Source organism: Drosophila virilis, chromosome X (assembly GCF_030788295.1).
Source record: "Drosophila virilis strain 15010-1051.87 chromosome X, Dvir_AGI_RSII-ME, whole genome shotgun sequence".
NCBI lineage: Eukaryota > Metazoa > Arthropoda > Insecta > Diptera > Drosophilidae > Drosophila > Drosophila virilis.
The window spans coordinates 6,159,071-6,185,276 of NC_091543.1; the positions used below are offsets into that span (position 1 = coordinate 6,159,071).

A 26,206-nucleotide genomic window follows, 5' to 3' on the forward strand; every position below is an offset into this window, starting at 1 on the left:
CGCGTGTGTGTGCATGTGTGCGTGTCGTGTGAGCTTTTCCACTGCGCTTGCCTGCAGTGTTTTGTTTATCGCCAGTTGCCGTTTCGTGCCGTCAGTTGTTATTCTGCTGCGCTGCGTGCTGGTCGTGCATAACGCGTCTCTTCTCTGTCACGCATTTCAATTTGTTGTTAACACATTTTCGTTACGTTACGGTTCGTCTTAAGCTGTTCTCTTGTACATATTTATTTTTTTTTTTGTTTTTTGTTGTAATTTTTGTTTTGTACTGCGTTTGGCGTTTTGCGTCTTGTATTGCGCGCGCGCGCGCGCACATTGAACAAAAACAAAGCAACAAATGCAGCGGCAATAAAAAGGAACACACAAAAAAAAAAAAACAACAACAACATCAGTTTCAACTGTTTAACAATAACAATTGGCAGTTTTATCATTATTTTATGCCACTGTTCTACTTTAATTGGTAGTGAAAGTGTTTTTCTACTTTTGTTTTTTCATAACTTTTTTTTTATTGCATGTTTTCGTTTTGTTTACACATTTATTTTGGGGACTCTGTTCGTGTTTTTTAATTGCCATAAATACTATTTTTACAGCAATAAACAACAACAGCAACAAATACACAAACAACTACGACAAAATGCAGCAAAAGGCCGATGAGGTGAGTGCAAACCAAGCCAAATAGATTAAATAAATAATGCAAATCTAAAAAGTGCTGAAAAAAAAAAAACCGTTGTTGCTGCTGCCCTTAGATGTTGCTAGTGTGCTCGATGCACAATGTTGCGGCGCGCACATCCTGTGCTACATTTGTTGCTGAGCCGCAGTCAATGTTGCTGCTGCTGCCCTTAGATGTTGCTAGCGTGCTCGGCTACTTTGTTGCCGCGCACATCCTGTGCTGCATTTATTGCTGAGCCGCAGTCAATGTTGCTGCTGCTGCTGTGCATGTTGCTAGCGTCCTTGGCTACTTTGTTGCCGCGATCATCCTGTGCTACATTTGTTGCTGAACTTCATTTCTTTGACTTTGCTGTGCGTTGAACTCGCTCTGCTCTCTTTTACTGTTGTTGCTGCTGCTGCTGCTGCTGCTGCTGCTGCTGCTGCTGTTGGTGGTTCTTGTGCCGTGACGTTCCACTGACTGATTCTGGAATATCATCATGGCAACAACAACAAGCGGCCTCATTGTACACGTTTATATTTTGCTCGTTTGTTTGGTTTTTCATTTAAATTTTGTTGTCTATTCATTGTTATATTATGTTTGTTTGTTTTTTTTTTTTGGCTAACTTTTTTTTTTTTTTCTTGTTGTCCTCGCACTATTTGCACAGTTGAGCTGTTCAAATTTTGCGGCTCTGCGCGAGGCTCTCTTTTGCTGCTGCTCTCTTGAACTATTTGTTGCGTCTGCTCAAATGCTGCTGGCCTCAGTCGCAGTTGCTTTCATGTTTCATGGGCATTGTTTATAATCATTTTATTTCTCTCTCTCTCGCTCGCTTTTTTTTGGGCTGCTTTTGTGTGCAAAAGTCAAAGTCATGGCAACATTTGGCTGTTGCGCATTGTTGTTGTTGTTGTTGTTGTTGCTGTTGTTGTTGTTGCTTTTAGTGAAATTTCTTGGGGCGATTTCTTTGCCCGAAAACTTCTATTGTTTGGTTTTGGGTCTGGTGCAGCCATTTGTCAAGCCCGGGATGAGCACATAAAGATCTGTATCCACAAGTGTGCCACAAGTGTCAAGTTCGATAAACAAACTGGCGACACAGAAGTGACAGCAACAACAACCACATAAATCAACAGCTGTTTTTACAACTCATTTAGCAACAACAACAAAACATAAATTGCCTGCGCCTCAGCCAAAAAGTGTTCATGAGCCAAGTCCAAGTTCGAGACGGAACCAAAAAGTTGTCTCTGGACGGGCTCAAATGCTGCATTTAGCCTTGCTGCTGTTGCAAGTAAAAGTCGAAAAACCTGTCAAGTGGCTGGCAACATATCGCAGCAGGCGCAGGGGTCGGACCGGTGAAGGGGGGGGGGGGGTGATGGGGGGTTAGCTTTGGAGGGAGCTATCGACAGAAGATGACTGTCCATGACCCAAATAAATGAAACTTAACGAAAAATGCTATAAAAATGACAAGAGCAAGCGCGACAAAGAGACTGAAAGACTGGAAGATATGAAGTGTGTGTGGGGGTAGAGTAAGCGGGAGGGGGAGGGGGGGGGGGGTACAAATTGAGTACAAATTGTCACGAGCTGCAATAGGAGGCACACCCACATGTGCCCACATTAAACAAACTCTGGGCAAATTTTGTTGAACAGAGTTGCCAGATTTTGTGTGCACAAAAAGTTGTAGAGTTGCCACTGAAGGCTGGCAGAAAACTTTGAGTGGGTGTCAAAGAATTTCAGTTCTTTCTCAATTGGTTCCTTCACAATCTTTGGAGCGAGCCGTTGGCACTTGTAAAGTTTTCAATTTTTTCCCTAAATTCTTGAACCTTTACTTTTGCAAGCTAAAACCTTTATGAATCAAGCTATCTCGGGCGGAAAATGTCTAAAGTTGGAATAAAACTTGCACCGAGCAAAGCCGGGCAAAATGAGCTAGTTTCATATATTATTGCTATTTTACAAGCGTGTATTCCCCCAGCACAGCCCGTGTCTAAATGTTTTAGATATACATTTTTCCTCAGGTCAAAGTCCATCGCAACAAGAGCCAAAGTATTTATCAAACTTTTCCAGCCGTTTTGGTCTTATGCAGAGAATCTTCAAGCCAAAAAATAAACTTTTGAAAAACGTTGGATTTTCATAAATGAAATATAAGTTCGACTCTAGAGTGTATTATATTGTTTCTTTTTCGCCCCCCATTTATTCTCAAGCTCAATTAACTTGCCCTGCCTTAAGTTTTTTCCCAGCACTTTTTTGTTCTTTGATATTATTTTTGCCTTTAGAAAAAAGTTCCTAACTCACGTGAATTTGCGTTTGTTTTATGGCTGCTGTCAAAAACCGGTTAGAATTTGTTGTATTTGTATTTCTTCCTATTTTTTATTTAGTTTTTTTTTTTTTTTTGTTTATTATTGTTGCGGGTTGTTGAGTTTTCGCTTTCAGACGGCGACAAATTTTTTGACCAGTCGAAGTGAATTTTCTCGTTTCGCGCAGCCGTTTTCGCTGCCCGCCAATCGAAAGTAAAAATGACCAAAAAACAAAAAAAAAAAACAAGAAAAAAAACCGGTCAAGCAAATTGATGCAAATGCAGATGCAAATGCTGATGCAGATGCTGATGCGGATGCAAAAGCGAAGCTCAGCCGCGGCTCAGTCCGATAAGTGGCCATTAAAGTCATTATTTTTCGATTGTGGCTGCAAAATTATTTTCAAAATGTAAATTGAATTTTATCAAAAAAAAAAAAAAAAAAAATTTATAAACAAAAAAGAAGATTTAATGCGCAATCATCGCAGAGGCCATAATTAAGGCTAAACACCAGGCAAGTAGATAACGCATGAGAAGCGCGGGGAGAGGCGCTTCGGCTACCTGCTCTTGTTAGCCACAGAAGAAGAAGAAGAAGAAGAAGAAGAAGGCACAGAAAACTATTTGAAGATGGCTGCGGCGGTAATCAAAGCCCAAATCCGAGTCCCAAAACTCTGGCCCCGAAAGCGCCTCGTCGCAGAGCCAAAGGCGTATCGGACCAAAGAACTCAACTGTAATTACGTCTGGAGTAGGCAGCTTGTAGAGGATACGGGGGCAAGCCAGGGGGAGGGGGGGGGGGGTGGATTGAAGCAACAACAAACAACAAACAGAGACAAATGAAAAACGCAAACAAGAAAAACAAACAAAAAATGCGCCAAACTCGAAACTTGTCGCTGGCGATCGTCGAGCGAGCAAAGCGTTGAGTGTGTGGTAAGGGGGCGAGGGCGAGGGCGAGGAGCAGTGACTGGAAGGAGAGAGGGGTGCATAATGGGGAGTACAACCTGGGAGAAGGTGGAGGTCAATGCCTGGTTCAATGACACTTGACCCTTGCGAGATATTGTTTGTTGAGACAGAGAGCGAGAGAGAGCGAGAGAGTGTGCCATGTCTGAGAGTAGAACTGGAGCAGCAAAAAGTGCAAAAAGGAAGCTGCGAATAAATATCCAAAGCTTGTTTTAAAATCAACTGAGTTCGAGACAATCCGAACTGGAACTCAGTTAAATCGAGTTAAGAGCCAAAGCTAAGCAATTGAATTCTTGAATAATAACAAACTTTAAGGCAGTTATACTTAAGATTTGCATCTATAGAAAAATGAATACAAATACGAGAAAGTCCCATAGAGTTATATAGTATTCAGATCTTGTTACGTTTTGTTCCATATGCAAGCAGCATACTTTTAATTGTGACTGTCGAGTTTAGGCAAGATATCTTGGACTTGGCTATATCAACCCGGCTGTTGATGCTGGTCTAGAATAGATATTGATTACTAAAACACAAATATGATAAACTGAAGGCAAATATAGTCAAGCATTAAAGCTTATCTGTTAAGCAGGATATTAGAAATAGAAATATTTTCTTTTTGTGATAAAGCCCCAAACAAAATTCCCAGACTAAGAAAGAGTCGAAAACTGAGGCAAAGGTATTTTAGTTTTGCAAGTTACTGCAAATCCAGTAAATCCCCTAGGCGATGGGAACTCGGTTAAATAGGCTGAAAAATGCTGCCTATTGAGTTGTGGTAAATACGTACAGCTCTTGGTTCTTCCCGGAAAATATGAGGCCCACTTTCGACAGCAGTTCGCTTGCAACGAGATCGTTAACAACGGCAAATATAACTTAAGGTGATGCATCATAAATTTCACTCGAAAGCAAATGGTTTTTTTTTTCTATTGGTCAGTTCTGACAATGAATGAAGACATTATCAAACGAACGCTCCAGGCTGAATGGGAGCTGTGAGTTTTCATAAAGCCAAAGATTACGAAATCAATGCATAATGCTCGAAATACGCATTATCATAAACATAATAATGATATCGTAAAATGCAAATGTGTGCGGAGTGTTGAAAAGTGAATGTTTTATTTGTAGTGTTGTGAATGTTATGCATGCGACGGACTTACCGTTAGGCGCACATCTTAATGAAAACAAAAAACGAGACGCAAAGAAAACATAAATACAAAAAACGCCCCATAACAATGCAACTTTTTCTGCCCCTCCAAGTCACCCTGCCTGTTTTTTTTTTGAAAGTTTTTCAACTGAACTATATAAGTTTGTATTTAAGTATTGCTCATATCTATCATGATGCAGTCGCGTATCTAATTAATTGCCGCAACGCTTAACATTTACCGTTGCACTGCTCCAACGACTGACTTAATAGTTTAATAGTCCCTCCTGCTCCCGCTCTCTATTTGTATTTTATAACACTGAAATCAATTTTGCCAGCCAAAACGAAATGAAAGAAGAAATAAATAACCATGTCAACTCAATCAATGTGAAAGAAATCGTCACAGCGCTCGACTCGTTCGCGATTATCTCATAGTCAGATATGCGTTCCGCGACAGGTTGGTTTATGATCTGGTCTATAAATATACTCGCAGGCTATATTCATATTGAGCATAATTGCTGGTAAATAGACGGCAATTAGTTCATAAGTTTTGATTTGTGTCCGAGTGTGTGCCTCACGCTTTTGTCAGAGTTACAGATAGAGCTCTATGCTATAATTTTCGATTGATTTTTGTGTGGTATTTTTGGTTTTATTGATTCACGACCTGCGATTAATTTGCGGGTTGACGCAATCGCTAGCTACAGCTGCAAATAATAGACGACCGCAAGGCACACTGAGTGGCAGTGTTGATAAACTACTTTTTGTTGTTGTCAGTGTTATGAAACGAATTGGTATGTAATGTTAAAACTTTAGCTTGATTTAGATTTTGTATATTTTTGATATGTTTTTGAGTTGAGCAAGTTGCTTATTAACTATAAGAAGGCAGCGTGAGTGGCAGTGTTGATAAACTACTGTTTTTTGTTGTCAGTGTTATGAAACGAGCTGACATGAAATGTTAGAACTTTAGCTTAATTCTGTTTCTCATTAACTTCAGCAGGGCATACTGAGGCAGTGTTGATAAACTACTCGTTTTTAGTTTTGCTAGTGTTATATAACGTGCTGGTATGAAATTTTAAAACTTCAGCTTGTTTCTGACTTTGTGACTTTTTGAAGTGTTTTTTTTTGTTGTTTGAAAAAGTTTTTCATTTATTTTGATTCTATTCTTTTGTCTACTCTATATAAAGCTATTAAAAAGGCTAATTAAGCTGTTAATAGGTTTGAACTCAGCGCCTCGTACATCGTTTGTCTGTTTTGATAACATCCCCATAATCATAAAGCCCCATTTATCATTCACACACAAGATTCAGAGACTCCGAGATTCGTTGACTTGAAAGAGTCTAGACAATTCTGATTGGGTTTGGCTTATGAGCATGTCATATAAGTATTTCACGCCCGTCCGCCACAATAAAAGATATTTACCGAATACTGTTAGAACTCAGCGACTCGATCAGCTAGGCTAAGCAAATATGTAGATTCTTGGCGGTATGAAATGTTGAATCATTCTGTGACAAATGCCGATGAGGTGTCCCTCTGGATTAGTGCATCGTATTCGAACACCTCAAGAGTTTGAGATTGGAAATTTATCTTTTAAATTAAATCTTAATTCTTTCGACAACTTCTTTGATTTTTATTATATCAAAAGATAGCTTCTTATCGATAAATATCAGCTGCTTACGAATTTGGTATCTAGTTTCTTTTATTGTATAAAAAGAATAAGAATATTTACCTGAAAACCTATAAAGATATGTGCATGTATGTATGTATATATATATATGTATGTAGAGCGAAGCTGGAATGTGTGTAAAAGCAGTCTTGCGCTGGGCTTAGGGCATCTTTTAGTCGGCTAACCCCGAAGATAGCACTCTCAATACAGTTTGTTATTATTTTTCTTGAGCTTCCTCACTTTCTGGAAGCTTTTCGTCTTTCCATATGTTTGCTTTGCCTGTCAAGTTGAAGTGCATCCCGAGCATCGGCTTCGATCGCTTTTCATTTTGTTTTTTTATGAACTTATATGCGCCTATAATTTATGTGGCTGTCTGTCTGAGTGTTTTTTTTTTCTTCTAGCTTGTGAACTGTTTATCTAGTTTTTGAATGCATTTTCATTGTTCGAAATTTTAGATTTGATTAGTTTCGCGTGTTGGTCTCATGCGAGGCTTTCTATTGGGCATTACGAGCCGAGCATTGTATGCAAAATACATCATCTATTTTTTTTTTGCGGACCTGCCTCAATTTAAGGTATTGTTTCAGAGCTCATATTGGGCTGCCTTATTTGCATATCAACCTTAACCCATTGGCACAAATGGGCGACTACAGTCAGTCATTAGTCTGAGACACACACCTGTGTCACACACACACACACACACACGCACACTCTCTCTTTCAATTAGCTACAGGCCAGCTGCGCGTTTTCCCTCAGCCGATTGCATTCACATATGAATATGGTAAAAGTATCAATTAGTGGGCGTGTGCGGGGAGAGGGGCGGGGGTTTTGGGTCTGGAATTTTGCTTGGCAATTTGTAAAAAGCATTTTATTTGTATTTTTTCTTACGATTTGAGCTAATTATAATTTGTTACTTGGTCGCATACAAAAGGCGCATTGTTGGGCTTTTACTTTTCGCACAGTGTTGTATAGGGCTGCAGACAGGGTTGCCACCCGGCTCGGAGTGCATTGAATTTGAATGAAAGCAGGCTGGCAAATGTCAATGACAGACGATGACAATGAGCCGAAAAGTCAAAGCATGTCGCATTTTCCATCATCAAATGCCTAACAATGCGCGCCCAACTCTCTGCCACTTTCTCCAATTGAATGGGCCCCGATATGATATATGGCACATGGCACATGGCACATGGCACATGGCACATGGCATATGCCATATGCCATATGGCATTTGCCATTGGTATTTCTGAGCAATTTACTAGGCTGCCCACGAAATTACAATTGTTTTTCTTTTTTTTTTTTCGTGCCGGCTAAAATCGTAAATATACTTCTAGATACGGCCGCCTGTCGGGCTATATAAGTCAAGGTTCCAATCGAGCTGATAGCTTATCAAGTGCATTAGCTATTCCAGCTGCACTCTAACATATGGTTTGGATCTACCTATATACACACACATATATATATATAATATGCATAGATCTATCTATTTGATATGGGCGTTGGGCTAATTAGCGTTTTGTGGGGGGCGAGCATTAAATTCGCATAAAATTGCAAAACTCGTGAGTAAAACACAAAGTCAATTAGCAAATGGGGTGTTTGCAGGCTTAAGAGGCTGTTATACAACCGTTATATAGCTCCGGAATGACAGTAAAACGAACGTTATACGACTGTTATACATGCGTTCATCATGTGAATGTTATACATTCTTTATACGACTGGTATACAACTGTTAATCACAAACTGTTCGATTGTTTAAGATCAACTGAATGCTTCTTTAACAAAGAGCTATTCTTCAATATTATTAAGCTGTTATACGACTTTAATTGTGCTGTAAGGTATCTATAGTACAAATATTAGACACTCTAGTACGGTTGTTGCATGCCCAGATTTTCAACGAGTTTCGTACAATATGGTGTTATACATCTGTTATACAAACTTATATTTTTTTTGCTGCTGTTACATAACTATTAAAATACATTTTTTACAACTTTTATACGCTTTGCTGAAAAAATTCTTTGTCAGTCTCTTTATTTTGACAGATAGTCTTCTATGTGTAAAACTGTTATTCGGATGTCCTGCTACCGTTAAAAACATATTCAAAACATGGCTAAGTCCATATTTATTTCAACATTTTTTCTCCGCTATTCGGATGCTTTTCAAGTGGTCTTACCATGTTTGGGACTGTGATATGATTGTTGGACAAGTGTTATACGACTGTTAAATGCATATCTCGAACTGGTCGGAATCTATATTTAAATAAACCAGGTTTTTCACGCCAAATTGTTGTCTGCCAGAAGCGCTTTCTGTCTTTTATCTAATCACATTTCTATGGGCGTCAATGTGAAACGAACAGCTGAAATTGTGGATTATTTTCCGACTGTTATACAATTTACGTTCAACGTCTATTTGAAGCGGATCATTTGGTCAAATATAGCTACACAATATCCCTGAAGCTACTATTTCAATCGCTGGCAACGCTTTAAATGGTACACAACAAGCTTAAGAGACTGTGCTATAACTGTTATACACAAAGCCGAAATTCACCAGAATCCATATTTCCATTTAACATGTGTTCTGCGACGCATTCACTAAGTGTCAATTGGCATTTGGGAAGCACACACGAGCCAAATCGGCGTTTATCTAATCAAATGTTTCATTAGTCGCAGTCATTTCTACTTATGTGTGCGTAACTGTACAAGGTACAGGGCTGATTTAAACGCAGACCTTCTCGATTTATTATATATCAATTATAGAAATGATTTGTTCGCAAGCAACCAATGTGAGTAAGAACCACTTACGGCGGATGAGTTCATGTCTATGTAATTTTTGTGTAATGCTTCTATAATTTGTCTTGTGTTTTTTCTTTGCCTTCCTTTTAAGTATTTTTTTTTTTCATTCTTGAAGTTCTTGTTCAGATAAGCGTCGTAAATTTAAGCGTTGCCAATGACTCAGAGCCCCAACTAGCTGAACTTGAAAGACATGAAGGCCCAGGCGTCCAGTTATTTAGCCAAAAGCCAACGTCTGTTTGTCTAATCGATAACAAAATGATAACTGATAAGGCATTATCAGGCGTAGATTTCCACACAATACGTTCGGATCGCTGCGGCGCCAAACAGTTCGCACTGTTCTCTCCTCCCCCGCTCTCTGGCTCTCTCTCTCTCTTGCACTACACGTATATATGTACACATATATGAACTATTTGAACCTTATATAGTGGCACTTGTTCAGATAATGCCTGCACCGAGGCCATGTTACATGGCGCACCTGCACGGCGAATGAGAAGCGCGGAGAGCAGCGCTTCGGCAATTGGCAAAAAGGAAACCAGATAAGATACTTTGCAGCCACTTTGGCTTTTTACCAATTTACCGTGTGGCTGTTTGCACACAACAACAACAACAACGACACCAACAAAAAAGTAATTGAATTGCCAGCGCTAATTATAAAAAAAAAAAAAAATAAATAAAACAAAAAACAAAGTGCCCTTCCCGACTTGCATGACTCAGGCCGGCACGGACAACGTGCATTTAATTTGGCCAATCGAATTCCCGGGGGAAGTTTCTGCCAAAAAAAAAAATATATATATATACATTTGCGAATAGTAATTTGTCATAAACGCATCTATTTTGGGCTATTGCAAACAATACTTGCCGCCAGATAAGCACAAACGCAAAAGAAACAATCAGCAAATTGTGTGGCAGGCCGTAGAAAAGCAATTTACGTGCACTCAAGTACTTGCAAATACATTCGCAAGCACAATGCATTTGCTTGCAACTCGTGAATGATGCGTATGTTGAATCGAATGCATCGAATTAATAGAGAATGTGAATAAATAAAATGAAGAAATAAATATGAAAAAAAGTAGAAATTCTGCATTTACTTCTAAGTACAATGTGAGTTTGGAAGTTTCGATATGTGCAAGAAGAAGCCGAAGAGCTTTCGTGTATTTGATGAACATTTTATATATATTTGAAGAGCTGGCAAATGGGTGATTTCTTTTGGATCTTCAGCCATGACATCTTTTACTAAAAATTGCCAGCAAGTACAGTCTTTTAAATGCTTTAAGGCAATTTGCAGTAATACGCTAATTTACTTGTTCCTTCATATGCTAATCGTTTGTATTTGAATGCATTCATTACCTAGCAAGCACTTCATTTGCCTGAGCCCACAAATATGAACTACGCTTTAAGCTAATAATAGATCTATGGGCTTATATGGATTAGATATACCTTTTGAAGCTTTGTATGTCTTACTTTGAAAGACTCGCTGGCTGCAACCAAGTGCTTGGTATTTGCAAGTGAATTGCATTCATTTCATTCACTCATTTGGGTAAACGCAAAAGCGCGAATTTTCGAATTGATTTGAAACACGCAATTTGCATTCGTTTGCTTTTGAAATTATTTTGAATTTGTAAAATGTGTTAACAGGCGAATGATTTGTTTGTCATTTGAAGAAGGAGTCTAAGTGTGTGTGTGTCTGTGTGTGTCTGTGTGTTTATAGCACTTCCGTCGAGCAGAGTTGCCAACCTGCTGGTCAATTGTGAACGTGTGCTGGCCTCTCTGTCTTGCTGTCCGTCTGTCCGCCTGTCTCTCTGTCTGCCTGCCTGTCTGATGGTTTGCTTAACGGTCATATACACTAAGTAGCGCCATCATCATCATCATCATCATCATTGTGATCATCATCATCATCATCATGAACACAGTAACATAAATAAGACAGCTGCGACAGCGGGGGCCCCGTTAATTTGAATGCAGAAAAAAAAAACAAACAAAATAGACGGCAAAGACTGGGAAGTCGCACTTATGGCTTGCATATACATATCTATATCTAGTTGCCGCTCTGCCTCTCCACCTTCCTTTCCCGCTTCCTCCTCGTTTGCCACTCTTTGCCTGTCTGTTTTGCATGTTGCATTTGCATTTTCGTTTTGGTGTTGCGTTAGTTAGTTATTTATTTGTGACATGATTTGGCGTTTTATTTGCCTTCACTTCCCTCGACTGCCCGCCACTCCCCTTCCTCCCTGCCTCTCTCACTGCCTCTCGCTCTCTTACTTTTAATCCGTTAATCTTGCTGCGCTTGGCCATTGTCATCAAGCGTCGCCATTTTGTTTCTAAAAGCGTGGGAAACGCATTTAGATACAGTTTTTTTTTCTTCTACGAAAGTCTTCTGACTGTTATACATTTGTTAAAATTAGCTTAAGTTTGGAAAAAAATAAACTTACAGATTATAATAATACTTTTTAGCATTGCGCCAAATTGATATTTAGCTAATTTGGGCTTTACGCTTTGGGCCTGGTTGCCTCTGGCTCTGGCTCAGTATTTAGTGGTTAGTAGAGTGTAACCAGGCTAGTTGAGCTGCATGCTAAACGACTAACAAAATGGCAAGCGAGCTGGCTTGACGGCGACTGTACCACAAGGCGTTTGCTTAAAGCGTGCACTGTTAAAAATGCTTTGCAAACTGTTATACAACTGCTTAAACACTCTAATGATTGTTTAATTGACTACAAAATGGCCTAAGAGCAGCGAAATAACTCTTTTGCAACCATAGGCCGCTGTTATACAAATGTTTAACAAGCAGTATACACAAGCATGGACAATGATTGTATGCTGTCATATAATGCATTAACAAATCTATTCAGACTAGCAAAAAAAAAACTCTTTTTTTTTTTCAGATATATTTTTATTTAGTTGATGATATACGACTGTTATACGCTGAATTTTAGTTTCCTTAAATAGATGCAGAACTATATTGTTATAATAATAGTATAACAGTTTGTACTTGCAGCATGTTTTTATATATCCTACTGTTATGCGGCTCTTATACGACAATTCTTAAGTTCTCTGCCGTAGATTATTTAGATTGTATACAAACGTTTAACTGTTATACTCTTACTGTCATACTATTGCCAACAATCTTGATTTTATATCTATTTGCTTGCTAAAATTACTTTTATTTATTGTATGATTTTGAATTGCCAACTGTTATAAAACTTCTCATGGAACTTTTATATAACTGTTATATGTCTGTCATACCTTGATTAGCGAGCTCTCGCACATATCGGTATGCACTATCTGCTCTAATCGAATTTAGACAACAAGTTTTTCTTGCTGCTGTTATAAAAGTATTTTAAATGACAATCTCTGGCATTTCGCACACACATTAAGCGACTTGCAAACGACGCATTTAACACTTGGTTAAAACAAATTCAAGTGTAAGCGTGGGTGAAAGGCATCATCAAACACACGGAGCACATGACAAATTTCCATGGTATTTGGCTTAACGGGGAGGGGGAGAGGCCTTTCACAAGAGCCCAGCTAACGATAATGATAATGATTATGATAATGATAATTTTTATGAACATGCCAAAGCAAACAAACCGCATTGAGCCAACACAAATATGACGCTTATAAAGTGCAGTTAGCATGTGTTAAAGACGTCTAAACACTTTACCGCTAAGCAAGCCGCTAAATGTCATAAAAAAAAAGCTGAAGTAGAAGAGGAAGTAAACGCAATTCAAGACCCTGCACCAAGTCTCTGTGGGCCTCATGATGGTTCGCTGTCCGCTGACCGTGGGCAACCGGCATTTCATTCAAATGGAAAACCCATTCATACATGCCGGCAGAGCTGAGGGCTCAGAGCTGACAGCTGGCCAGCTGCTGTTGGGGGTGGGAGTTGAGTAAGCCAACCGTAAGTTAAGATCGCTTAAATTATCCAACAAAAAAAAAAAAATAAAGAAATCCCGTTCACATCAAGCAACGGTCAGTTTGTATTTCTATTATGCTGGCTGGCATTAGGGCCACGGCTAAATTCGCCCCGCCTCGCACTTTCCCAAAAAAAAAATAAATAAAATAAAGAAAACAACTCTTGATTATACGGCCAACTTGGTCTGGACTCACTGAATGGGATGTTACCAGCTTATGTAGTTGGCTCAAGTGCCACAAAAGTGGTTTCACTTTTGCATTAAATTGTCTAACGAGTGGGTTTGCCATTCCAAGCAACATATTCCCGGGCTATTGTTATAAGCAGATCTTAAGTTTGGAATATTTTAATGCGCGCTGCGCTTAAGTGGGTTTGCTTTCTGACTAAGAACTTTACTGTATGATTGTTTTTATCTAAAAGGCTTTTTCTTTCTGCTCAAGACGTTAACTATATGTATAACAGTTGCTTAAAATATATAGATAAAAAGTGCTCCCATTAGTTCCATGCTAACTGAAAGCCGCTTAAAGTGTAAACTGTTATAATGCTAAGAAACTGTTATACGTTATTTTGGTGGTTGATAAAGAAGAAACTAAAGATTTTGACCATAAGCACTTAAATAAAACTTTTATAAAACTGTGATACAACTGTTATACATCTGTTATTCAACTGTTATACAGCCATTGTACAAATTGTATATAGCTGTTTACGTATGTTTGCATGCTCAAGATGTATTATTAGCTTTTATTAGATAAGTTCTAATGCTGTCCCTGATGTCTTAGAGATTGACTAAGTAGAATTAAGCTTGGCTTTCAAATGAAATTTCAAGAGCGAAAAATTGCCAGAGACTATGGCATTACTGGAATTACTTTATGCTGATCACAAAAGCTGATTTTGATCAAAACTTTAAAACTGAAAAAAGATCATATTAGATTGTTCATTTCAAATGGATAATAGACCAGATGGGTTTTTCTGACGGAGAACTAAAAACCATCTGGTCTATTCTTTTTATCAGCATGGCCATGACTGAGTCGGATCACAAGATGAACCTTATATCACATGACTGAGTCAGTTTCTATTTGTATATATATCTGTATATGTGTTCCATTAAATGCAATTGATCTACAAGCTTATAAACATGGGCGAGATCTGATGGGCACCAATAACATCGTTTGAGGGGACCTATTTCTCAGGGTCTTGTATCTTATTTGTTTTCCCCCCTCGTCCCGCTATTTACCTTGCCCGAACAAAGCAAGTCAATTAAAAAATTGACAAGAGCCTGCTTCAGTTTACAATAGAGTTTTTGTTTTTCTTCCTCTAGTGCTTGTTTCTGTATCTGAAGCGACAAACGTGCCGCAAATATTTGCCATTGTTTTGTTTCATTTTGTTGTTGTTTTTGTTTTTATTTCATTTTCTGGCAACATTTTTCAATCAAAAGCGACAGCAAAGCAACGTTTTAATTACAAGCCAAACAAGTTGAAGAAGCGGCCCCAAAAACACGGCAATTATCAGAGATACGTCTACATTAGAGCCGAGACGTCTGCACTTGTATCTGTATCTGTGGCTGCCATGTATCTGGCATTGTATCTGTATCTTTTACGTGCTTCATGTAGCGTGGCTTTTACCAGCTGCTGCTGCTGTGGGCCATCATAATAATAATAATAATAATAAAAAGCGCCAGCGCGCGTTTCAAGTTCAGACACGCAAGCCCCTCAGATGCAGATACAAATGTATCTAGATGCGTTTGGCATTTACTGCTGTCCAGTTGTTCTTCGCATGTCAATGGCCCAGGGCAACAGCAGCAGCAGCTGCGCTTTGGTTGTTATACTTGTTGCACTGCTGTCATACTACATGACATAATGTGAACGCCCCTCTTGCTTTCCCTCTCTCTGCCCCGCTGTCGCCCTCGCTGTTTGCCCCTTTGCGAATGCCGAGCACGTTTTCTGGGTTGTTTGGCCTCATCGGGCATTGGCATGCGCTGTTTAGAGTTTGCAAGAGACGCTGGGTGACATAATTTTATTTGAAAATGCACATACACGTGACATTGGACACTTTTAACTGTTATACACAACTGTTATATAACATAACATATTGATTACATTTGTTATTCATTGCGAAAAGCTCCTAAATGTATGAGCGCTTGCTTACAGCATCTACAAGCACGATATGAAAGCTGTCATACAACTGTTACACGGCTGTTATACACATATTAGAGTTCTTTTATTTGTCAAATTTCAGTTCTATGGCTATTCTTAAATGTTGCATCTAATTTCATATGCTTACGCCGCATAAATATTACTAGACAAGCTGTTATACATGAAGCGCTTGGTACCCAAGCTGTCTTTTAGGATTTCAGGTAACAAAATTAGTGAACGGCCGTATAATAGAACGGTTGTACAACTGTTATATGACTGTTATACATATGTTTTATTAGTACTCAACTATTCAAATAAACTGTAACTTAAGACAAGTGCCAAAATGTGCTAAATGAAGACAAGTCAAACTGTTATACTTGAACTCAGCTCATCTAAAGAAGGTTCATAATGCTTGGTAAAATATCACATTTCGCAAATGGATAGAATTCTGTTGAAATGTTCTAAGCTTAAGTGTGACTGTCATACAACTGTTATACTATAAGGCCGCAAACCGCAACACACCCTAACAGACATAGCCTGACTCAATCCCAATGCGATTCTCATTGGAAACCCCCCCAAACAGGTCGCAAATTGATTTGAGACGCGTCAGCGAGCACTTAACCTGATGAGCTAAGCAATCAATTAAACGTGACCTGGTCGAAATTTAATCGGCAAACAAGAGCTCTGATTTTTGATTTGGCCCGGTCACGCAGCCTGCCTGCCAAATGACCCAATCGCAGTCATTTCTTTATTTCTCTATTTATTTATTTTATATGTTTTTGTTGTTGTTGCTACTTTTATCAATTTGCCGCTTATCGCGAATTCATTTTGGTAAATAGCTGTCCACACGCCTGCTTAGGTACATATACGTAAATGCGTAGTGCCCAATGCCGATCCATAAAGTCACGCAGATAAGAAAATGGAAAATATTTATTTGACTTGAAGAAATAAATAAAATCAACAATAGCTAAGCAGCATATTTTGGGCATTGCGTAAAGTTACAACGACCTTCACGAAAAACCCGCTAACTAAAGTCTTAAGTATTGATACATCTCTTTTTACAAAGCTATTTGTCATGATTGACTGACTGATTAACTGATTGCTGATCTACGCACAGTCCAAGCCGTATGAGCTTAAGAGGGGAAATTTTCACTTAGCTACCATACATATTAGACTAAGTTTTGGCTAATTCCACCCGCAAGTGTGGAAAACTCGTGAAATTGTGTGAAATGTATTGGTCAAAAGTTAAGGATATTCTCCGATCGGCTTCAAACTTATTCTCTTATTACAACATAAGAACTTAATGAATACCTGTTTCAATTATTTGGGGAATTCATCTCGTAACTTTTTGAAATCAGAGGAAAACGGTTCTATGAAAGTTAACTAACTATTTTGTAAACTTTCACCTGCACGTGTGGAAAATAGGTGTAAAACTGATTTGTTTTTGATGCGAACGGTCTTAAACTGTTTTCTAAACATCTTTGTGAAAATATATTTAGAAATCCAAACAAAAAATGCTTGCCTCGTGCAAAGCCGGGTAATATTCGCTAATATATAAGTATTTATCTTTCTATTTTCTTTTCACTTTGTTTAGTAATTTGGCCCAGTCGCGAGACGTGACTTGAATTGTGCACCCAAGCCACAGATTTGGCCAAGATTTGGGGCCAGGTTGTGTGCCGCGACCTACCCATGGCGAATACGCTTAATAATAGCAATTCGGGCATAACGGTAATTTGTAATATGCTCATGATATGGCGTCATAATTGACACATGCTCCAAGTGCATCCGCCTCAGATATCGAATTGTCCAAAGATTGAAGATATTCGTTGTTGTTGCCGCAAGAGAATAGATCACGATTTATCCAATAACTGGGTCGATCGCATGAACTGCGAGTATCTATGACTGTGTATCTATACATCTATGTATCTATGTATCTATGTATCTATGAATCTGCATCTGTGTGTGTGTCGCAGCTGGCGAAAGAAACGCTTGAGGAGGTGTTGATTTCTGTTTCGTCTTGTTTTACTAGCGAAAGAGAGGCGCGACGATAATCGATAAAGCATAAAGGCCTAGTAATAATAGGTAAACTAGCAAATGCTCTAGATACTTTGCAGAACGAGCAAATGGCCGAACAGCCAGGCAGCCGGTCAGCCGGTCAGCCGAGGCTGTTCAACTAATCTGTATCTGTTATACGATATGATTATATAGAATTTAAGAGAAGATTGTAGCGTTTGCTTCAGAAAACAATCTCCCACTTGAAATGAAACTTAATTTCCAAGTAAATTAGTCCCAACACTTAAGATTGAAATAACAAGGCATATAAAATTAAAACAAATTATGACAAACAAGAACTTAAACAAACTGTAGAAAAAGAAAAGGCAACCGTTCAACTTCAGAAAGAAACTTGAAGTTAAAAAGTTAACATTGGGATAAAATAAAGAAATATTTGAGTTCAAATCAAGTGAATAAAAAATACATGTTCTGAGAACTGAAAAACAAATCCATGTGGCATAAAAAGAAAGGAAAATCTTTGAGCTTATGTCCAGTGGCATATTTCTTAAAGCAATCAACTTTTTAAAGAGTTTTTCCTTGATTAATCATAAGATCGTTCCCCCCCAGAAATGTGTTATAGAGCTGATTCCGGGTTCGATTCTCGGCAACTTGTCATTAGTAAGCTTCGAGGTGAAAAAAAAACCCAAGTCGAGTTGTTTTTTATTTGTATCTTAAAGTGGATAGATTATCAGTTAATCTTGAAAAGATGGGGAGAAAAAAAAAAGTGGAAAATTACAAAGCTAGAAGCTATAAATGATATTCACAAGAAATGCTGACAGTTCTCAGCTGTTAAGAGAAAACTGCCAACAGAGCGAAAGATGGTAAAGAAGTGTAAAAACCGATAAGCGATGTTAGAAAGGTGCCGCAAGGTGGAAAGGGGACCGCACCGTGGCGGGTGAGGGGGGAGGAGTGGTGTCAATGCAAATGGCGTGCAGCTAAAATCAACAACAACAACTAGAGACGGCAATTTAAATGTTGGCTGGCGGGCAGCTGCCACGCCCATCGAGGCATAAGCACACAATTAAAGTACTTTTTTATTGGTTTGGCATCCTTTCAACAGCGCTATTAACATTAGCATTAAGCTTAACATTAATGTTATCATAGCTGTTGCTCTTGCTGTTGACCCAAATGCCTAGCAGGCCAAAAATCTGAGTACACACCCCCTTTTTTTTCTCTCGCTCTTCTTCTCTTTCTCTTCTGCTGTTGCTGCTGCTGCTGCTGCTGCTGCTCTTGCACATCAATTTGGCATTGTTGGCACTTTTTGTTTTTGCACGCTTCGATTGCAGCTTCGTCGGTCACTGAGAGGAACAGAAAAAAAAAATAGCCAAAACAAAAAACTTTAAATGAATTGCCCCAAATACGTGTACAGCAGTTGTTGTTGTTGTTGACGTTTCTGTTGCTGCAGCATCATCAAACTTCATTATCAGCATTAACATGATCATCAGCAGCTCTTAAATACATTATGAATATCATGCTAATGCGCTGATCACTCGCCTGGAAACGATAGCCTAGGCAGCGCTGTCCACTCAGCTGGCAGCGCTGCCGACGCCGACTGCGCTGGCAATTGTTGTTATGCTATGTTCTGTTAGAAGTGGAGCAAGCGGCGAGTGTGTAAATGTGCTGGAGCGTGAGAGCGCACGTTGTCGGAGAGCGCGTCGGAAAAAAAAGCAGCGTGCGAGAGCAAGTCACGGTCACGTTTCTCGTCACGTTCAGTTGTGCTTTTGCGCTTCTGCTGCTGCTGCTGCTGCTTCTGCTGCTGTTCTTCATCTTGCTGTTGTTGTTGGTAATTTGTTCTTTTGCCTTGCTGTTTCGTGTACCGAGCTGATCTTTGGGCACATTTCGCATGCGCCAGAGCAGACAAATGTGTTTACGGTGTTCAGGCGCTAAGCTGCTGCTGCCGTTGCTGTTGACCCCGGCCACATGCAAATGAGTTCAGCTTGGGCCAGCGACTTTGGCTTGGACATGCGCTATCCCAATTGCCGTTATTGCAAAAACTAAAAGTTGCGGTAAAGTGGAAAAGCAAGAGAAAGAAGGGAGACAACAGGGTAACAACAGCTGTCAAGTTGGCAGCTGCTGCCATTGCACTTTGCAGGTTACATGTGTGTATATGTGTGTGTGTGTGTGTGCATGTGTTGCTGTCACATGTTGCCAACGAGCCGCAACTAGCAACTTGTTGCGGGCACTATCGAAACTTCCGTTTTGTACAACATTTTGGCATTTGGTGTTTTTTTTCTTCTTTTTTTTTGCTGCCAGTGAAAACGACAGTTTAGCTTTTTTGTGGCTGTTTGTGTTCGTGTTTGCGGCTGTTGTTTAACGCACAATTTAGTGAAAATCTGCAACGAATTGCGCAAAAATTTGATGAGCTTCGCGCGCAAAATGTAAGCAAATTGCATTTGTTGCCGTGTTGCCGTGCGGCCGTCTTTCCGACTGGCTTTTTGGCCCGCCTGCAGCTGCGGCTGACTACTTATTGGCTCTAAATGCTCGACAGCAACATTTGCTGGCACTTTCTAATGCGACAGCGGCAGCAACAACAACAGCTATGCGGAAGCAACAGTCAACAGTGACAACAGTTGACGCACCCGCAAGCGCCCCAAGCCAAGACCTCAGACCTGAGCTGGCGCCCCCTGGCGGCCACTTTTGGTCAATGCGCTGACCCGCAACATGTTGCCAACAAACTCTTGAACCTAAGTGCACAACACACACACATTGACGGGCACGCCTCGGCCCTCCCCCAATCCCTGACAAGCATCTCTCGGGCATTTCTAGCATTTCTGGCACATTTCTTGCTGCACATTTTTGCCATTTGTCGCCGCTGGGGGGAAGCGTTTAGACGGCAAATTGCATTTAATCAGCACAAAATGCAGCTGGAATTTTTCTGCTCAAAGAATCGTGAAATCAGCCGCAGGAAGATCTCGACTGCTGCAGTTGCGGCTAATTGACTTGTCATTTGGCCAACAAACACATGGGCAAAATGGCAACAGCCGAGCAGTGTTGTAAAGCAGCGCATGGAATGTGTTAAGGGTCAGTTGCCTCGTGCTCTTGTCAACGTTGACATGCACTTAACAGCTGTTCTACACATTTCTTGGCACTGCTGTATAACAGTTTAGGTAAGGTTAAATTAAATCATGTTGCTGTCAAATTAACAAGCACTTTAACATGCTTGCAGCTTTCATTACTTTCATTACTGTTAACTGCCTGTCAAAATTTAATAGGCAGTCTAACTTGCTGTTAAATGAGCAGTATTGCCAGCTCCACTCATGATTTCGCTGTTTTATTGCTAAAGTCATCTACTTGTCAAATACTTTAACTAGTAGTTACAAATTGCAGTGGCTCCTCGAACAAAGACTCAAAATTGTGCCCATTGCAATTTGTAATCAATTAAACTGTGCTACTTACTAAACAGCTGTTGCATCTGCCTGGCTCTAGATAATACCCTGAGATGACAATGAAGCTTACTTTAAGCTAAATTCTCTTTAATTTGACTGTCAATTCTGAATGCGCCATTAAAACAGATGTTCCATCTGCCTGGCTCTGTGTAATGCGTGTGTAAGGTGTGAAGGTGTTCCAAGGTTTGACTTTTTTTTTTTGAAGTGTTCTTTCTTTTTTGTTGATATTAAAGCTTATTGAAGCTTTAATGTGTCTTAATATTGTTCTGATATTGCAATTAAACGAACCCAAAGCTAAAATCTAAAAGATTTTATTTTGTGTTTTTATTTAGCTCGTGTTCAGTTATTCAGGTTTTTTTTTTTCTAAAATGTAAAGACAGAAACAGAGCTTTAATCTAACTTGTTGAGCTTTAAGTTGGCTTTTGCGCTTATCTCTGTCAATCGTTCTTCTTCTTTCTATATCTGTCTTTTTATCGAATATTAAATTGTAACTATTTCGGTATCTTAGTTTCTATATCTGGAGGTTCTATATTCTCGATATCTATATAACCTTCTATCTTTATTTCTATATCTGTCAAATTGAGATCTCTCTCTTCCTCTCCCGCTCTATCCATTTCCATTTTCACTACCATCCATTGATTCTTCTCCTTCACCACTTTCTCTCCCTTCTCTCTCCCCTTTCCCTTTCTCTCTCTCCCTCTGTCCATTCTCTTTCTCTGTCTAACCTGTTGTCGGCCAGTCTTGTAAGGTTTCGCTAGCTGAACTCCTTAATGAAATGGAAATAATTGAATTTTACCGTCTTGCTTTTCACCTCCAGCTCTCCTCTCCCCCTTCCCTACCATCCACCCACGCACACACACATATTGAATTACATAGCCCGTTCAACCGCATCCGTTAAAAACTTCCCATTTTCAATTTCGTTTTCGTTTTCGTTTACAATTTTTCATTTGGATTTCCATTTTTTCTCATTTATTTCAATGCATATGCGATGTCATAACTTTGAGGTCGCCTTAGTCACGCCCATCCATAATATCCATAATATGTGACAGCAACAACAACAGCAGCAACAACAACAACAACAACAACAACAACAACAACAACAACAACAACAACAACTATTGTTCATTATCTTTGTTATTGTTGCTGTTGATTTTTACTTTCAAACACTTTTACTCTCGATTGTTTTTTGTTGTCGTGTATGTTTAGCATTTTTACGAGCTGTTTTGCCACCGCCGGCCCCATAACCCCTTAAGCCCCCTCCCCACCCCCCCCTCCCGTGCACCTTTGTCATGCGTGCTTTAAGCCTTTTGTTTTGGTCGGAATTCAATTTGCGTCCAAATGTCACGCAACTTTTGCGATCGCACGCATCAAAAGCCGCTTTGCGAGCTTCACATTACGTTCGACACCCTCAACTCCCCCTCTCCCTCTCCCACTCCTCACTCCCTCTGCCAGCCCACCTGCCCCGCCCTGTCAACTTCTTTGCCTGCATTTGATTGGGTGTCGCATTGTCTGCGGCTTTTTATTGTCATTATGTTGGCCATCATCCGCTTTGTTCAATTGTGCAAGCCGCTTCGATAGCCCCTCCTCCCCACCTCGTTTCACCACTCTCCCCTAAGCACTCACCCCTCCCTCCCTCTGAAAAAGTATCCAGATCTGCGGGCCACAACAGCAGCTGCAACATCTCCAGTTCATCACGTAATTGTCAGAGGCTGCCGTTCGCTTGAAAAGCCTAATTACAGTGTTGCCTGCCTAAGTGGAAAGAACTTTTTTGTCATATGCAAAGTATTCTTTTTATTGATTTGGTAAACTTACGAACTTAACTAAATAATTCAGTTCTTAAACATTTTAAAATATATTTTATAAAGTTTAAACATTTTAAGAGTGTACACCCGACTTGCCATGTCTACAGGGTATAATTAAATTCAAACTAAGTTTTGTCGCACCTATGCAGTATTTACTGTAACAGTGCTGAGTGAGTGTATGCTCCCTCACGTCTCTCTCATGATAGGGTATATTCAGCTGAGCTCTATTTACTTGTGTAATGCTGTAGCTCTTGGGCGATCTCCACTGTAGCCTAGCTGCAATTGAAGAGCTTGTAATTAAATGTTGTTCTTCATAGGCACTTTCTACTGTAGCTGATGCAGAATTAGACGCTAATGATACTAGTGTATAATTGAGCTCGTCAACTAAAGATGGCTCTGCATAAAACTGGTTGCTCTTAGGCAGTTACTACTGTAGCTGGCCAGCTGGCTGGCGGCATTCGTGGCGCATCGTTTTGTCGTCATATTCGATTACATTCGATTGGTAATCGGATCACTTCCTGCTTGCCACACACACACACACACACACACACATTAAACAGATCGAATTGCCTAACCCCTTGTCCCTCTCTGTTTTACAGAAAATGGATCCATTGATGCGCATCCAGGAGGAGATCAAGGAGGTGGTGCGTCGCGAGGAGGAATACCGTCAGCTGGCGACGGTTGCCGCCCTAACAGCCACGCCTCCAATCAAAGTGGAGCCCGCCTACGAGGCGAACTATGCTAAGCTTAATGGCAATGCCGGCGAACTGGACACGGAACATGTTCAGGATCAGGATCGGGATGAGGTCGATCAGGGCGTTCTGGTCACCGCACAGCCGGCGGCAGTCACCGCACTGCTGGTGCCCAGCGAGGAGCAGTCGCCCTCGCTGGCATCCAGCGTGAACAGCAACAGCCACAAGGAGGAGAGCCTGGACGAGCAGCACTCGGATGACTCCGGCATATCCGCCTCCTCGCTGAAGACCAACAACAACAACAACAATAACAACAACAAGGCCGGTCTAAAGCTCAGCCTGGTGGCCAGGCAGGAGTCGCGCTACATTGGACCCAATTGCTATAACCTGACGCCGGAGCCGCCGCAGCAAAAGCTAATGACGCGCAGCCCCGCGCCGACGCAGGCCCAGCAGCTGCAGCAGCAGAAGCGCCAGTTCGCCTTCCATGGCGCCACCAAGGGTGTCATGCAGCGCTTCATTGCCTCCCACGGCAAGCTGCAGCTGGGCAGCGTTGGGGCCGGCAACGGTGTCCAGCTGTCGCCATTGACACCCAATGGGAACAGTCCGGGCCTCAAGCTGAACACGCGCAATGCGCTCGCCTTCTTGGAGTCCGGCAGCAGCTCGCCGCTGGCCCTGAACCTCAACCTGAACAACAATCACAACAACAATAACAACAACAACAACAACAACAACATCATCGGCAGCAGCATCGGCAGCAATGGAACGAGCACCCTCTCGCAGGGCGCCATCGAGCGAGACTCGGAGGGTAGGCCACTGAGACGCGGTTATGTGCCCGTCGAGCAGAAGATCCAGCGCGAGCTGCAGGACCTCAAATCGCGCGAGTCGGAGCTGAAGCGATTGCGCAAACTCAACCGACAGCATATGCTGGAAAAGCTGTAAGTGCGGGTCAACCTTAAGGCAGACATTCCTGGATTAACTCTTGCCCATTGCAGCCAACTGAGCACCGACGACGAGGCCGATGCGGATGACGATGACGACGACTCCGAGGTGGAGCACTGCTACGGACCAGGCAAATTGCGCAATGCACAATCTACGCTGGAGCTGGAGAGAGAGAGGTGAATAGGATTACTTTGTAACGGAAGTACCCAAAGGGGTAGCTAGATATTTTTAGGAGCATGGCTTGTTTGAAGTTTGGGAATTGCTAGTTAGGAATTTGTTAAGGTCTTCAGACTTTAAGGACTTAAGGACTTGTTTCGGAGGTTGCGCATCAGGATATGCATTCTAGTTGTGTCTATAAGTGAACGTTATTTATTTAGACTGACTACTCACACGCATTTCCACTTCTCGCACGACAGCAACGACCTGGAACTGATGGGCCACAAGTCTTTGGGTAATCGCAGCCTGAACGCCGCCGCTGTCCTGTCGAATGGGGGCAATAATGCCCTGACCACAACTGGCTCCAACTCGTTTGGCATGCGGCCGGCCATGTCCCTGGCCGAGCTCTGTGACCTGACGCCGGAGGAGGCGCCCTCCTCGCATCGGCTCATCGCGCAGTGGGAGAGCCTGATCAAGAAGAATGCGGAGGGCATTGAGGCGGCCATCTAGAGAGCTGGCGGCGACCAAAGCACACCAAATTATTATTGTAATGTCCCAAGCACTAAACAAAATCCAGCCCCCCCCTCCTCAACCCTACAATCCTGAAAGTCCTTTAACAAACAACAATAATTTTTTTTTTTTTTTTGTAAAGCCAAGTTGGGCTGATATATAACGTATATAGCATTGGATCGAGCGGGATCCATTCGTATACGATCAACGAATTAGTATTTTTAAAAGGCATGTACTTAAAACAATTGTGTTTCTGTAATTTATGCAAACATGTGTGTAAAAACTCTTGAGATCTATTGTAAATAATTTTTCGTGTTTCAAGTGCAAGTTTCGGCCCCGACTTGTCTATATAATTTATTGAATATAACCTTACCTACATATATACGCGTTCATATATGTAAACAATAATACCATACAAACATACGTATTTACGATATGCGATGCCACTTTTTGCGAAAAACGATTTAATAAAACATTCATGTAAATCGATCTGATTCATTAAATATTAATACATCGTATGCGACGGATCTTTGTGGTCGTCCATCGAATATCTTTTTCAGAGAGGATATCCCCGGCTCGGGCATCGCCTTACAGGCTATCAAACAAGACAATGTGCTTGGATCAAAAGATTAGTGCAAGCTGGAAAAGGCAGCTCCTTTCCAGGTCCTAAGATATATACAAATGACGTTCCAAAACGACATAACTCCGCGCGGAGATATGACGCTCCAAAATGACATAACTCCGCGCGGAGATCTGACGTTCCAAAACGACATAACTCCGCGCGGAGATCTGACGTTCCAAAACGACATAACTCCGCGCGGAGATATGACGTTCCAAAACGACATAACTCCGCGCGGAGATATGACGTTCCAAAACGACATAACATATTTCTCCATGATCTCCGGGATTCAAGAAGATATGTCGTTTCAAAATGACTTATCTCCATGATCTTCGAGATTGAAGAAGATATGTCGTTTCAAAACATATCTTCTTGAATCCCGGAGATCATGGAGAAATATGTTATGACGTTTTGGAACGTCATATCTCCGCGCGGAGCTATGTCGTTTTGGAACGTCATATCTCCGCGCAGAGTTATGTCGTTTTGGAACGTCATATCTCCGCGCGGAGTTATGTCGTTTTGGAACGACATATCTTCTTGAATCCCGCAGATCAT

General features: G+C 40.8%; 1 protein-coding gene across 1 annotated transcript; it reads left to right on the plus strand.

The window, feature by feature from the left end:
- Positions 1-72: 72 nt before the first annotated feature.
- mdu (meduse) lies at positions 73-25,521 on the plus strand. Its single transcript, XM_032433046.2, has 5 exons — positions 73-191; positions 585-649; positions 23,335-24,362; positions 24,420-24,542; positions 24,783-25,521. Exons 2-5 carry the CDS (start codon positions 629-631, stop codon positions 25,030-25,032), a joined length of 1,422 nt encoding a protein of 473 aa, XP_032288937.1. The 5' UTR covers positions 73-191; positions 585-628; the 3' UTR covers positions 25,033-25,521.
- The last annotated feature ends 685 nt before the right edge of the window (positions 25,522-26,206 follow it).

Excerpts from the sequence above, each read along its gene's own strand:
- mdu (XM_032433046.2), top strand. The coding sequence starts at position 629 with ATGCAGCAAAAGGCCGATGAG. Across the intron at positions 24,363-24,419 it reads CAGCATATGCTGGAAAAGCT|CCAACTGAGCACCGACGACG; the intron begins GTAAGTGCGGGT and ends TGCCCATTGCAG. Across the intron at positions 24,543-24,782 it reads CTGGAGCTGGAGAGAGAGAG|CAACGACCTGGAACTGATGG; the intron begins GTGAATAGGATT and ends CTCGCACGACAG.